The following is a 14,453-nucleotide window of genomic DNA, read 5'->3' on the forward strand; positions in this document are numbered from 1 at the left end:
ACAGACTTCCTTGAAAAGAGTTTTCACACATCTAATCAATGTTTCCTTTCACAAAAGAGATACTTGTCCTATATGTAAATACAAGTTGGACTGTGCTTGACCCCAGTGCTTCAGCCTTAATGTGGAAAACAAATAGACACAAAGGTAAAAACAGCTTGATGCTTCTTAGTCTTTCAAGTTAAGACTCGGGTCACCTTTGGTTTGGCGTGGTATAAGGGATCATTCTCTTGGAAGAGAAAAGCAGAACTAGCTCTTCTTGCAAATGAAATAGTACGAGATTAAAGGATTTCATGGGGACAAGAGAAACTTTACATAATTCTTTACAATAACTTTTGTCCTATTTTAAAACCTCACTACTTTCCAGTCTGTAAGTGGATGGCAGAATTATCAAAAATCTATTCATTAGGTAAATTTCGTTTGCCTTAGATCCATCGAAAACTAGATTTGGGAACTGTGAAGGTAAAATCTGGCTGTGCTATTTCATAGTCACCCCTTCCAAAAAGAGCTTCGAAATACAAGCGGTATTGCAAGACATGAGATTTGCAGAACTGGACCTTTCTATAACTTGGTGTGGTTGATGTTCACTTAGACCCTGAGCTGAATGCATTGTGGCGAGCCACCACCATAAGCATCAATATTCTTGGCTGTTTCCCCTGTATGTGCATTTTGGAGTTAAAGGTGAAATTCCATCTTTAACCCCCTTGTGGTCGTCTGAACAGTGATTAATGAACTAGATGTGATTCCCTGCAGACCTTTGAAAGGGTGGATGAAGGATGGAATTGCAGCCTTTTTTTTTTTTGAAACCAGGCCTTTTGCTTAATACAGCTTTTAAAATTAATGTCCTTTTTTGAATGCCAAGAAAACAAAGGAAATTTCTCAAAAGTGTATGCAGCTTGACACAATAGGCCTTAATTGGTGTCAAGGAGATGTTAGGATAAATGGGGAAATGCCCATTTAGCTGATAAGACTGAAAAGTGGAGCCTTGTTATGAGCTGTCATCTCAACGTGTATTTAAACTATAGGAAAAGTGAAACATATTTGCCGTATAGATCATAATGACTCCAAAGGAGCCATTATACTCTATTATGTAATTACATAATCAAAGCATGCATAGTAATCAGCTTTTGGAATTCAATGCTAATCAAACATACCTATAGTATGTGTTTAAGCTAAAATAGAGAACGTTAATTTGCCATTAGTCAACTAAACAAGAATGTGTATATAGAATATTCATGAATAGCTTAATGTTGTGTCAGATGATATTTTTTGTTTTATGTTCAGGGAAAATCAACAATTTTAATTGAAGAAAAAACCAGCATTGAGGAAGATTACTCTTTAACTTGTTCAAAAATTTGCCTTGCCTTGTACTGATTATAAAAGGAGATTAGGTTAAATTCAATATTTTTTCCTTCCATAAGCTCAAGTGACACAACAGTAATTATGTTACAGGAGATTCTTATGAGATCCTGACCATCTCCATGCCATAGGATACAGGATACATTGTTACAAATACTGCATATAAAACAAAGCTTTAAAAAAAGTAAACAAACAAACCTTCAGCATATATTGCTTTTGTAATTAGAAACAAATTAAGAAATGTTATTTAGAAATAGCCAAGAATGGCAGTTCCTTGATGACCCATGGGAGATGTGACCACTACTCTTGCCATGGGATCTTAGGCAGCTCTCCTCCCTGGGTCTCAGTGTCTTCCTCTATAAAATGAGAGGGTTGATCTCTAGGTTCCTTTGATTCCATATGGGTTCTATGAAAAATAAGGTGACACAAATGAAATGTTTTGGTCAATGTCACGTACTCTTGCCCACTCAGTTATTTGTTGTGTTGGTTTATTTTAACACAAAGTGTATGAGCTGTGTGGTTCGCATTCGTAATGACTTTGACCATTGAGTGCACAGTCCTTGGAGTAGACAGTCAACACATTCGACTTCACTGTTTGGGATAGCAAAACATGGATGAGGATCAAAAAGGTGAAGAGAAGCTTTGTAAACAGCAGACAGATTGCGTGCTTTTGATTTTAAATAAATATTCAAGTATTCACAAAGGTTGAAGTATTGCCTCTCTCTGAAATGAAGAATTGTATTTATGTTGAAGAGGTCTCACCCTTAACCTTAATCCACGTTTGATGGACCCATCTTTCTGGACATTGGTTCTCGTTGTCTCTTCTCTGCACATTGGATGACTAAAAATATTACTGTAATATTTAAATGGGACTAAATTCTTTCATCAAAAGCTCTCGTGGCTTGAACTTCAAATAATTTATTTTCAAATTACTTTTACTGTAATTCTTATTAATTCAAATAGGTTTCTGATTTGATATAAAACTCTGTAAATGCAAGGAACAGTTTAATGAATTGAAAGATAGGATTGAGTCTTTTAAGGGAAATGTACAAAATATGCTGACAATAATTGCTTAGATAGGAATCAAATCTTAATGACTTTGTTAATGATTCGTAGTGAACACTGTGTTTACGTTGACTTGGGGGAACATACGCAGTTAGAAAGATTTTTCCCTCTGGTTTTCAACAGAATCTTAATTTTTTTTTTTCTGCAATTTACTCAATTCTGTGCTAGCCCTCAGAAGCGTTAGCAGGAATTGCAGTGCCTCTGTTGGTGATGGTTTTATTTGGGCAGGGGTAGGGGTTGTTCTTTCAAGTTGGGGTACATAACTAACATGGTTGTAAAAATGGGATCCATCAGGGGCCAGACCCATGGCATAGTGGTTAAGTTTGGTGTACTCCACTTCGGCTGCCTGGGTTCACGGGTGTGGCTCAGGTTCGCAGGCCCTGATCCTGGGCAGGGACCTACACCACTCATAACACCACTTGTCAGCCATGCTGACGCAGCGACCCACATACAAAATAGAGGAAGCTTGGCACATATGTTAGCTCAGGGCTAATCTTCCTCACCAAAAAAAAAAAAAAAAAAAGGATATCCAACAGAAATGAAAAGCAAAGCCATTTGAAGCTTTAAGGCACAGAGGGCTCTCACACCAGTAGAAAATAAGGTTTCCAAAAACATGCAAGTTTTTTGCTTCTTTGGAAAATCTAAACTTAGATACCTCTTGGAGGGAAAAATTAATCCTGAGCCTTTAATTCATGTAAAATTTCAGGAACTGTAGTGGATTTTAAAATTGAGTGCATTGATCATTGGCTGGATGATTTTTTTTTTTTTGGACAATCTGTATTTTTGGTTCAACTTTTGCCCATTTAGACAACCTGACTATGCTGATTTAATGTCAGATTCAGTCTTCCATACAGCAGAGGAAAAAAAAAGGTTTCTCTAATATGATTTTGCTCCTGAAGGAGTAGGTCAGGGGCCTTTATTTGCTCTCTCTCTGGGCAAACTGTCTTCCCAGTTAAGAGTCGTAGTCGTCAGTGCTCTTCGGTGTGAGTAAGAGTTTACATAGTTGCCATAGTATAGACCGAATTCTGTTCTAACTATGACTTGCCCTTTTATTATAGACTTGACTGAAGAGACTCCCCCGGTGTAAATAAAGTGCTTTATTTATTAACAGCCAGGCAGCGGGGGCGAGCGCGCTCTGTGCTGGCAAGTGCCGGCCATGCACTGGTAATAAAGGCGTTCTCTGGGGGCAAAGTGTGCTGAGAGCTGAAAGGAGGCAGCAGTGGTAAACAAGGTGTTTTACATTCAGGACGGTTCCTCTCTCATCTTGAAGTGTGTAATTGTGTTCTGGATAAATTATGGAAATAAAAAAAATCAGAAGTTGCTCATAGGGAAATAACCCTCTTTAAAAACAAGTAAATTTTCCAAGGCAGAGCCACCAGAGCCTTGGCAACAAATCCTGATGTTGGCTGGTTAGCAAGTACAAACTGTATGGGCTGGAGAAGCTAACAGAACTGGGTTCAAACACCAGCTCGGCCACTTAGCTGAATTACATTAGGCAACTTATTTAAATTTCTCTGCGTCAACAGGTTCTTAATCTTTAAAGTGGGGATGTTGAAAACTCCAGGTGTTTGAGAGGGAAAAGTATGCAAAGCAACCAGCACTGGATGAGTGTCTGTTCCCTTCCCCACTCGCCTGTGTGTGAAAATGCTGGTTCCCCTTTCAGGTTCTTCCCTTAAGACTCAACCCCCTCGCCCCCTTCAGGTGGCCGTATTGTTGATCGAATAGATTCCAATCGATGGTAGTGTTTTGTGTAATAACCGTTTAAATAGAGTTTACAACAAAATGAGGTTTTAGAAAAGAATCCGTGAGTTAAGTTAATTGAAAATTGAATTAATAGGGAGTTTATGAGCCAACTGCCCCCCCACCCAGCTCCAGCCCTAACCAGCTCGGCTGAAGTGGTCATTACTAATCATGAAAATATCTTTTTTTAGATAATATGCTTTCTCTTCCTTATAATGAAGGTCTAGCAGTTTCTAGTTTACTATGGGGGACCTGCCTGTAAGTGAATGGGCCTCTCCAATGGCAGAATTTTTTATTTTTAGAAATTGTGGGGCAAATAGGAAAGGTATAGGGAATACAGTTGCTGGTATAAATTGAAATCCAGTTTGATTCTGTCTCCTAAACATCGCCCCTGTATACTAATTAGCAGTCAAAAATGTCCATACACGTCAGACATTGTTCCACACTTAAAATAAATTACCTTGCTGTTAACAGCTTTATTTAATGGCTACGGTATATTGTACCTACTTGATTTCTTTAGCCCAGAACATGTGCTGTTTCTGCCTTGACAGTATATCTGCTAGTTGAGTTTTAGGAAATTGGCAAAGGTTTTTTAAACGGATTATTTAAGAAAGGCACCAAAGTTACCTGTTTGCGTCCTTCTGCTACACATCAAACTGTGTTTTGTAACAACCTAATTGTCATGATATCTATTTCAAGGGGAAATTTATCAAGTCACACTACACCCTTCTGTTTGGAAGAAATATTTGAGGATGTGAGCAGAAATTATTTTTACATAAAGGCTTCAGGCAGTTAAGAGTACTGACATACATATCATATTTTCATCACTGTCATTCACTTTCTTTGCCTCAAATAAATAGGTCATTATTATTCCATTGCAGCCATCTTATGGTGCCTTGAAGTATGGAGCTCTCTAATATAACTGCTGTCCAGCTGACCCATATAATTGATTGGTGATTTTTACAGAATGACATCCTTGGGCCGCCACCATCAGCCAAGGCACTGTGATATCTTTCAGCAAAATATTTCATCATCACTTATAATTTTTTAGCATTAGTATTGTAACCATGTTAACATAGCTAGGAATTGTCGCTTTCTGAGACACTGGATTTTAGGTTGGCCTTAGCAATTTGAAAAAAATAAAACGGTAATGGTGGTGATACCACCATGGATTTGCAGAGCACATCATATGCCAGAGCACAGCAAGGGCAAAAATTGGCAGATGGCAAAAATTTTACCTGAACGATTTACTCAGTAGTGACACATTAAAGTGATCTGGTCTTTATATTACTTAATTATAAGAAATAATTAAGAATGTTTAGACTTTTTTAAGAAACAAACGAACAAAAACTCTCCGATTCTGTTTTATTACCTTCATTGCTTAAAACACAAAATCATGGTCAACTCCTCTCTGCTCCCATCTGCTGTGCGAGGGTTTTAAAGCGTTAATATGAATATATGTGCTACTCAGATTATACTAGGATTCCGAGTAAAGACTAAAATTAAAGTGTATAGTTATTTCCACAGAAACTATTCCATTAGAGCATAATTGAATTGCAACTGGCTTTAAGTCCCAGTAGCTGCAAGATAGTAGTCAGGATCTAGAAGGCTTTGGTTTATGTGGAAGGGATTAAAGGCTATTACCAGGTAGCCTTTCCATATGTTCCTTTTATAAATTGAAGATTCTTATTTGTTTTGCTAATAAACTTCCTGTAGATAGAGGAAATCTCTCCCACAACTGGTAGACCCCGTTTGGTATTCTAATCTCCTCGAGGCAAGTCCCATGGCTTGAGACAATTACAGCCTTTGAATCGTGCAGTTTAATTTTTCCTTAATTTTCTTACTAGATTGGGTTACCCTGAGGAGATAAGGGTATTGTCCTTTCTGTACATACTTTTACCAGGGCCAGCAAAACCACCTTGAAAAGCTGGCTTGCTTGGCAGGAATTCCCTTTTCCTGGTTTTTCCCTCAAATCTGGGAATAAACTGCTCCCTCCAGCTGGGTTCTGAATTCTGTGTTTGTCACAGTAATCCACTGAGGGAAAAATAAGCATCCCTTCGATTTTTCTGATCACTTTTTCCGTTTGTTGTGATCCTGTAACACCGTGCAGCCCACTAAGCTTTCACTGCTTGATCAAGCCGGGGAACATTTGCCCTTTCACTCTACAAGCCCTGTGGGCCTGCGTTCTTGCACTCGGGTTAATTCCCTGGGTCAGAGATCTCAAGGGCAGGTTTCATTTTGGTTTGCTCCTCGAGCACCAAGAATTTTTGTTTATCTGTGGCTCTAATAATTTTTTCCTTATCCCTCAGGTTTCCTTTTTTCTAATCCTCTACCAGAGGCTGGTCTATTTCTAGGTGGATTTGGCCTAAAGCCATCTTAGACACCCCTTCACATACTTCCCACTGTGTCCTGCCAAAAAAGGATCCTTCAGCAGAACTATGATAGCAGGTGGAAATCCTCCATTTACTCTAATTGCATCTCTGTTTATGCTGGCTCTTTTTTTTTTTTAGAAGAGTATTTATCTCGACCTTTGTTTCTTAATGTGACACAGTTTTTTTAGGGAGTGAATAAGCCACGCTGAGTTGATGTATAATTACATAGGGAGCTCCTTGAGAGGGACAGTGAGCCTTCATTCTTGTATCCACACTACTCCCAACACATAATAGTTGCTTAATAAATGTTTGGATGACATCTAGAGAACTGATGGTGTTGATGATGGTAGCAGCTACCATTTATTCAGTTTTATGAGAAGCTTGACGTGCTGCTAAACGCTTTATGTTTATTATCTTTCTTAGTCCTCCCAGCAGCTCTATGAGATAGGTTTTAATTGCTATCCCCATTTTGCAAATGGGAAACTGGCTCACGACTTTGAATAATTTACCTGAAATCAGGCAGCTAAAAAATAATCTCTCTCTTCCCTCTCCTGATTGACCATTACACCTGTTGCCTATACTATACTTTTTGTTCTGTAACTGGAGATTAGACATCAGTTTCCACCCATATTGCAGCTTCTTAAAGGCTGGGACAATGTCGTGTACTTCTGTCTCCCCTGCTATGCCAGGTGCAGAATTAGACATTCAACAATTGCTTCATCTTTTGCTTTTGAATTGAACTCTCCTTGCCTCCTACCTGTGTCTTGGATCAGTTAGGACATTTATGAGGGGCCCTGGCTGCTGTCGCTAAGCTCAGAAGCAACAAACTAGAACAGATCTGGAGATAAGCCTTATATCAGTGGATCTGAAAGCCTTGACTTCTTGGCATGTTCTGAAAGAGATTTTCTAAATGTCTAGAAACAGGGTGGTCTGCAGAAAGGGCATGGTTCAGGACTGCCTGGGACTTGGGGTGAGTCACGTAGGTGTGAGTTTCTGAGAGCAGAGTAACAAACTGAACTGTAAGCCTTTCCAGGAAAGAGTCATCTGTCGGGTAGGTGCTCACTCCCACACAGTAAATAACTGAACTGCCTCTACATTAGGAATGTCCACATCCACTAACAAGACGAGATTGTTTACTGAGCCCTCCCACCTACTTCCATTAAGTGGCCCCTTGAGTTTTCTGTGAGGTGCCCAAATAGCTTAGCTCAAGGGCATGTGAGCTGAGGTTGAGTATACATATCTCCCCTACTCCATTTGTGAGAGCTGCAGCTTCTCTCAAAAGCCAGTACTCTGACCTTTCCCTGTCTCTCCAACAGACTGCTCAGCTAGTACAAAATAGTGGAGGCTGGAACTTTAGGATCACAACTTTTGAAAGCATGTCAATTCCAGGCTTAGTTCTATTTTGCCCCTACATATCTTGGATTAATAGACTCGTTTTGTGGACTATGGAGAAAGTTATGTGAACCATACCAAATGTTGCTACTGGTGTCCGTTTTCTAATACGCTTCTTATTTCTCATTTTAACTGACTCCAAATCAATTGATTCTAATTCCAAATTTAATTGATAACCAAATTTTAATTGATGGGAATTTTTTTCCTGACCTTTTTTTCTCCTTTTTTAAAGGTGATGGACAGAATTTGTTTACGAAAGACGTGACAGTGATCGAGGGAGAAGTTGCAACCATCAGCTGCCAAGTCAATAAGAGTGACGACTCTGTGATTCAACTACTGAATCCCAACAGGCAGACCATTTATTTCAGGGACTTCAGGCGTAAGTTTCCATCTCTGTAGTGTTAGATGGCAACTCTTTTTCCTCCATGTTGTCTTGATAAAGAGATTGCCAAGGCCTCCTTTTTTTAATTTAATGTTAGATGCTTAAAGTTTAGTCAATTCTTCAGAGGGAAGAAGAGACATGCAATCATAATCTTTCTGCTTAATAGAAACCTTGAATGGTCCCTTTTAAAAGTAAGGCAGTCTTACTTTGCAATAGGAATTCATTGTAGTAATTCAAGGTGAATTGCAATTGAGTCCCAAATACTTAGCTGACACAAACAACTCAAATAGGGTAAGGCAAGGAAAATATAGCATTCTGAAAGGTAATCTGTTTGGTTTGAAGATTGAAGTTTCCAAGATAATCTGTGCTTATAAAGACAAAACCAAATCTCGTGTCGCCTTAGCCTCTGGTATTTGGAGGTGTCCACGTGCTGAAATCTTTCCAAATGTAATATCACAAAAGCCAATAATCAAAACTTAATTGTGTATCATAGAAAACGGTTCAAATGGGTGTCATGGCTTGGCAAGAGCAGAAATAAGGTCTTTTAAAAATTGTTATTTGAAAACATTGGTGCCTAACCAAAGCAGCTGTCAAGCATGTCCTTTCCCATCTGTTTGTCCCCATTCTCCCCAACACCTCAGAACATTCATGATCTGTAGAGAGAGTTGATAAATCTAAGGAACATTTCAGAGGATGAAGGAGGGTAAAAGGAGAGAAGCTATCTAGCCTTTGCCAAAATCAATATAAGGACTTTAAAAGGGAATAATTAAAATAAATAAAAAGCCTATCTACACTACTTTTGAGGTGACTGTGATTTCCCGCTTCATGCCTACTCAGTTTCATGCTGTGAAGCTGAATGTGGTTAGAAAACTGCAGGGCGGTCTAAGGCCTCTGTAGGCCCCGCCTCCTGGACTTTTGGCAGCTCCACCTCAAATCATACCAAATAATATCAAATACAAAGATGCATCCAAGTTAAATAGGACTATTTTGCTATGAAGTTTTTAAAAATGATTTTCATTTTGCTTTTGAAATTACTAGCAATGATTTTTTTATTTCTTTCATAATTTGGAACCACTATTTTTTTAAGACCTCAGATTTTGAGAGACAATTTAAAAGCCTATGGGCCCTACTCCCTGAACTTTCAGTGCCCAAAGGGGACTCAGGGCCACCGCTGTCCTCCGTTTTTGTTTTGCCTATCTCCGATAGAAAACCTAAAACAATTTATGAGTAAGGGCTGAAAACTGACAGCACTTGGAATTGTGGCAAAGTGTGTGTGTGTGAGAGAGAGAGAGAGAGAGAGAGAGAGAGAGAGAAATGTGTGAGTGTCCTTTTGGGGAGAGTTATTTGTCTACATGGAGTCATTGCAGAAGCCCAAAATAGTAATTCAGAAAGCACAAAGTACCCAACAGGTGCAGAAAGACTCAATTTTTCTACCCTGTGGCTGCCTTTCTAGCTACCTGACTTCTTCCTCACCTACGTAGGGAAAGTAGACTGTCCGTCATCTTTCTCACTATCACTAACTCTGTGTTTTGTTTCACAGCTTTGAAGGACAGCAGGTTTCAGTTGCTGAATTTTTCTAGCAGTGAACTCAAAGTGTCGTTGACAAATGTCTCAATTTCTGATGAAGGAAGATACTTCTGCCAGCTCTACACTGATCCCCCACAGGAAAGTTACACCACAATCACAGTCCTGGGTAAGAATGGGTGTGGGCTTGTCCTGGGAACGGAGTGGGATGGCTCTTACTACCAGATGGCTTCCAGCCGCAAGGAAAAGGTTAATGGTAAATTTTACTGTTCAAACTCATTTTAGGAAGAATCACCACCCATCTTGCTGAATTTTAAAAATAGCCTATTTTACCAAACACTCTAAGGAATGGCAATCAGCAGTCTTTATAGATTCCACCTGCTCTTGGGTTTCAACCCCCCCCCCCCCCCCCGCTGCCCCTCTACCCCCACCCCCACCAAAGCTTCAGAAGCAAAGATCAAGAGAATTTAGAGCCTTCAAATGAATCACTCACCATGTGAAATGTCATCGTTTCTAACTACTGGGATTTTTTTTCCTTTCTGTGCAGGAGAGAGGGAGACGGGCTACTACATCTGTACCCTGTGGCAGACTCCGTTATGAAATCTGCTTAATGATTTTTCCTTCTGAGTTACATCCTTGCTTAATAGTGTTGATCTTTTCTTTGGCTTTACTTATTGCCTTGTTTATTGCTTATACTCTACATTATGCTGTAACAATCATACCCCATGAACACATACTTTGCCACAAATTGCAACCATTGGATGTAAAAGAATTAAGAGCTTCTGGGAAGAGAAGGCTGATGATAAGCAAGGACTGTTGATAGCCTGCTAGGTACCCCTCTCAGGAGTTGAATGTCTTCACTTATGATCCCCAGGTTGTGACTTTCAGCAAAATCCCAATAGCCAGGTTTCCATGTCTATTTTGATATAGTCAGCAGATATTCCTGTATTGAAGGTGGTCTGAATTAGTTACCTTTTAGACAAACATATACCCCACTGCATAACACCAGCGGATCTAGATTTTTGAAACTGAGTTTTCAAGGACGTACACTATGGCGTGAGGCAAGATCTCTGATTTACACCTTTGGGGAGATGATGAATCAAGGTCTATTTGAGGCGGCAGACTGCAGCTTTTTGGTGTAATGATAGGAAGATTAAAGAGGAAAGATAAATATGAAGGACGTTTTTGCTTTGTGTGAACATGTATGTATTTATGGATGTACATATTGAGCTTCTATCTCATTACTTTATTTAAACACAGCTGTAAAAGGGAAAATATTTTTTTATTCATTAAACTAAAACATATCCCTAACACCTACATATATGTTCTTGATAGGAGGAATACTGATTTTAGAAAGTCATGTTTCAAGTCTGGCGGTACAATTTCTCATGTGGTCTGTGTTTAGTGATAGATGGCTTTCAGGTGTACATGTTTGTCTCTAATTGTGGCTTTAATCAGTATTAGACCTGCAGAAATAATAAGCATGAAAGGTTTTGCTGGGATGACTATTTTAGTATTTTGCAGATGTACCAAAATCACAAGCATGCATTTGAAGTTTTCTGTCTATCTACTTGTGGAGAAGTATTTGAAAACACTGTTGGCCTATGGGAGTAAGTCATTAGCTGCATAACTGACCATCTCCCCATCAACCCACCATTGTTTATGGCATTTCCACAAAAGTGACAGCAATAAAGTGGAATATACTTACAGCGTTTTGAATTTTCAGAAGGTTTCACTACATGTACCTTTAAGTGTGAATATCTTTATTTCACAGAAAGAAATGATAACAACAGAGGTGAGCCATCTTGCCCAGGTTACAAAGCACATGGTGAGAATCAAGGATCAGACTTTGAAACAGACCTTACTGTTCTGTCTCACAACCTTGAGTCTTCTAGTCTAGGTTGCTTTCAATAAAATCCTGAATGCTGCTGTTTCAAGATTTTTTCCCTGAAGATTCACATCTTTTGTTTTCAGGAGTATATCCGGGCATTGGCAAGCAGTTACTACCTGTCGGTTTCTGCTGTCTGGTACATTTGTTCTCAGACCCACTGGATTGGGCCGGTTTGACTGAATACACCCAGTGCTTGGGAGTCAGCATGCCAGCACCAGACTTCTGAGAGGCATTTATGCCTGTAATCCTTTTGGAGGTCTGATTATTCTAGAAGTAATAGGTTCCTGCTTCTATTGTATAGAAGCATTAACTTAAATATACTTGAAAGTAATACCGGTAAATGCTCTTTTTGCAGATATTATGCATTCATTTAACATTCTTTCCGTTGAATTTACTCTAGGATTCCTTGATGGAGTAAAATTGTTGTCATCAATGTTTGAGTCTTTCATATTCCAAAATCTGACAATTTCCACTGATACTCATACATTCAAACCTTTTCCCTAAGGTTTAGAGTTTTCAGATATTATAATGAGTGAAGAATGATATATTAGCATCTTCGTTTCTATCTATGATTCTCTCAAAAAGCTCTATATATACTTACACAGCTGTCAAACTTCTTGATAGGTTGAAGATGCTCATTTTAATGCATGTGTCTAATAGTTGTTTGAAGCATTCAGCAAAAATTTCAGTATAATTATAAGACTTCGAGATGGGTATTTTGTTAGTTACTATTATGTTTATTATCTTATCCATGTAAAAACTGAACACTCTCCTATGATATTTTGCATGCATTTGGGTGCCTTTTAGGATATTCACTGCTTCCACTTGTGATGAGTTCGTTTCTTTCTCCAGATCACAGTGTAGGCCTCTCTTTATACTACTATTCGTGAGAGGAGTTAAACAAGAAAGAGAACACACTGCTTTAAGACTAATATAGTTACTGATAATAGTAGCTAATATTATTACAGTCCTGTCCTTCTAAGATTAGTGTTCACTCTGAAGATTCCAGGAACAGGAGAGCCTAATTATTTTAAAGGGTCTTAGAATGAGATTTCACGTACTGATCAGCTTTAAGGCTCTTCTTTTGTTGTAATTAACATGACTCATCTTGATACTGCTGATTTTTTTTAAATGTTGTAGGCGTAATGTTTATAATTAGCACTCTTATAGACTTGAGTTTCGCTAAGAAGAACCTTGACATTTCTCTGCTGTTTTCCGGTGTTTCCCTATATGTGATTCTCATTCAGGTTTTCATCTATATACACCTCCTTAGATATATCTTTGGTTTTTTTCATTAATGGCTGCAGGGAGTTTTTACTAAATGTGTCTGTTTAGTGGACCATGTATAAGTATATTCTCTGGTTAGTAGCAATTTTAATTCATTTTTATTGTAAATGGATTTTTATACTTTACTAACCTCTTTTATATCAGAGTAGACTTGATGAAGTCAAAGGGAAAACAGGGTAGAATTAATAGACCAAAACAAACTCAAAGATTGTCTTGTCCAACCCTCTTTTTTCAGAAAGATAGACTTAAACCACCCCATTTATATTTTCCAAAGCTGTCTTGCTCTAAACAACAACAAAAAACTGATATCAATAAACCATTATGACTCACATTATCAGATTTTATTTTATATTTGTAAACCAAACAACTCCCACTGTACTTGACTGTTTCTTCTTCTAATCCTAGTAAAGATCAGAAATACTACTCACAGTCTTTTTGTTTTTTTTTGATTTATTTATTTCTTTATTTTAGTATTTAATTTTGTTTTGGTGCTTATGTAAATAGTGTTGCTTTTTTTTTTTTTTTTTTTTTTTTTTTGCGAGGATGGCTAGCCTGATCTAACATCCCACGCCAATCCTCCGCTTTTTTCTTGAGGAAGATTAGCCCTGAACTAACATCCATGCCCATCTTCCTCTACTTTATATGAGACGCCGCCACAGCATGGTTTAACAAGCGGTGCATCATTGCCCACCCAGGATCCAAACCTGCGAACCCCGGTCCGCCAGTGGAGCATGTGCACTTAACCGCTGCGCCGCCAGGCCGGCCCCTAGTCACAGTCTTAAGAAGACTATTTATAGACTTGGAAAAAATCATTCAACTATTTGTTAGGATGCTCTTCTCAACAATAAACAAATCCTTTATTTTTCTACCCTGGTCATATTTTCCAGACTTTTGAAGTTTTCCACGTTTACCTTAGCCATCAAGATAAAGATGATGTCCGGGCCGGCCCTGGGGCGCAAGCGGTTAAGTGTGCGCACTCCGCTTCGGCGGCCCGGGTTCACAGGTTCAGATCCCGGGCGCGCACGGACGCACCGCTTGTCACACCATGCTGTGGCGGTGTCCCATATAAAGTAGAGGAAGATGGGCACAGAAGTTAGCTCAGGGCCAATCTTCCTCGGCAAAAAAGAGGAGGATCAGCATCAGATGCTAGCTCAGGGCTGAGCTCCCTCACAAAGAAAAAAAAAAAAGATAAAGATGATGTCAGCTCTTCAGGAAGATAATCCTAGGAACTACAGAAATCACTCTGAAAGGTTAGGGAGCCTTACAATGTATCTGTTGCAATAGAGGAGGAATTAACATGGATGATACCAAACAATAGGTAATCCAGGTACCTATTTGCTGCCAGTCACACGCTCAACCCCAAACAAAATCTAAGAGACATTGGTAAATTTTCCACTGGCCTTATTTATACCTACCTCTTGGCATTTCCTAACTTTGAACCACA

At 38.9% G+C, this 14,453-nt stretch overlaps 1 protein-coding gene across 6 annotated transcripts in view; it reads left to right on the top strand.

Annotated features, from left to right (window-relative positions):
- The window catches only part of CADM1 (cell adhesion molecule 1), a 317,399-nt gene that overhangs the window by 242,653 nt on the left and 60,293 nt on the right, over positions 1 to 14,453 (top strand). For all 6 annotated transcript variants that reach the window (XM_058545174.1, XM_058545177.1, XM_058545178.1 and 3 more), the window contains exons 2-3: positions 8,158 to 8,304; positions 9,848 to 10,000. In XM_058545174.1, coding sequence (XP_058401157.1) covers positions 8,158 to 8,304; positions 9,848 to 10,000 — 300 coding nt within the window. The remainder of the gene's footprint in view (positions 1 to 8,157; positions 8,305 to 9,847; positions 10,001 to 14,453) is intronic.

The sequence above is a fragment of the Diceros bicornis genome, chromosome 7 (genome assembly GCF_020826845.1).
Source record: "Diceros bicornis minor isolate mBicDic1 chromosome 7, mDicBic1.mat.cur, whole genome shotgun sequence".
In the NCBI taxonomy this organism is placed as follows: domain Eukaryota; kingdom Metazoa; phylum Chordata; class Mammalia; order Perissodactyla; family Rhinocerotidae; genus Diceros; species Diceros bicornis.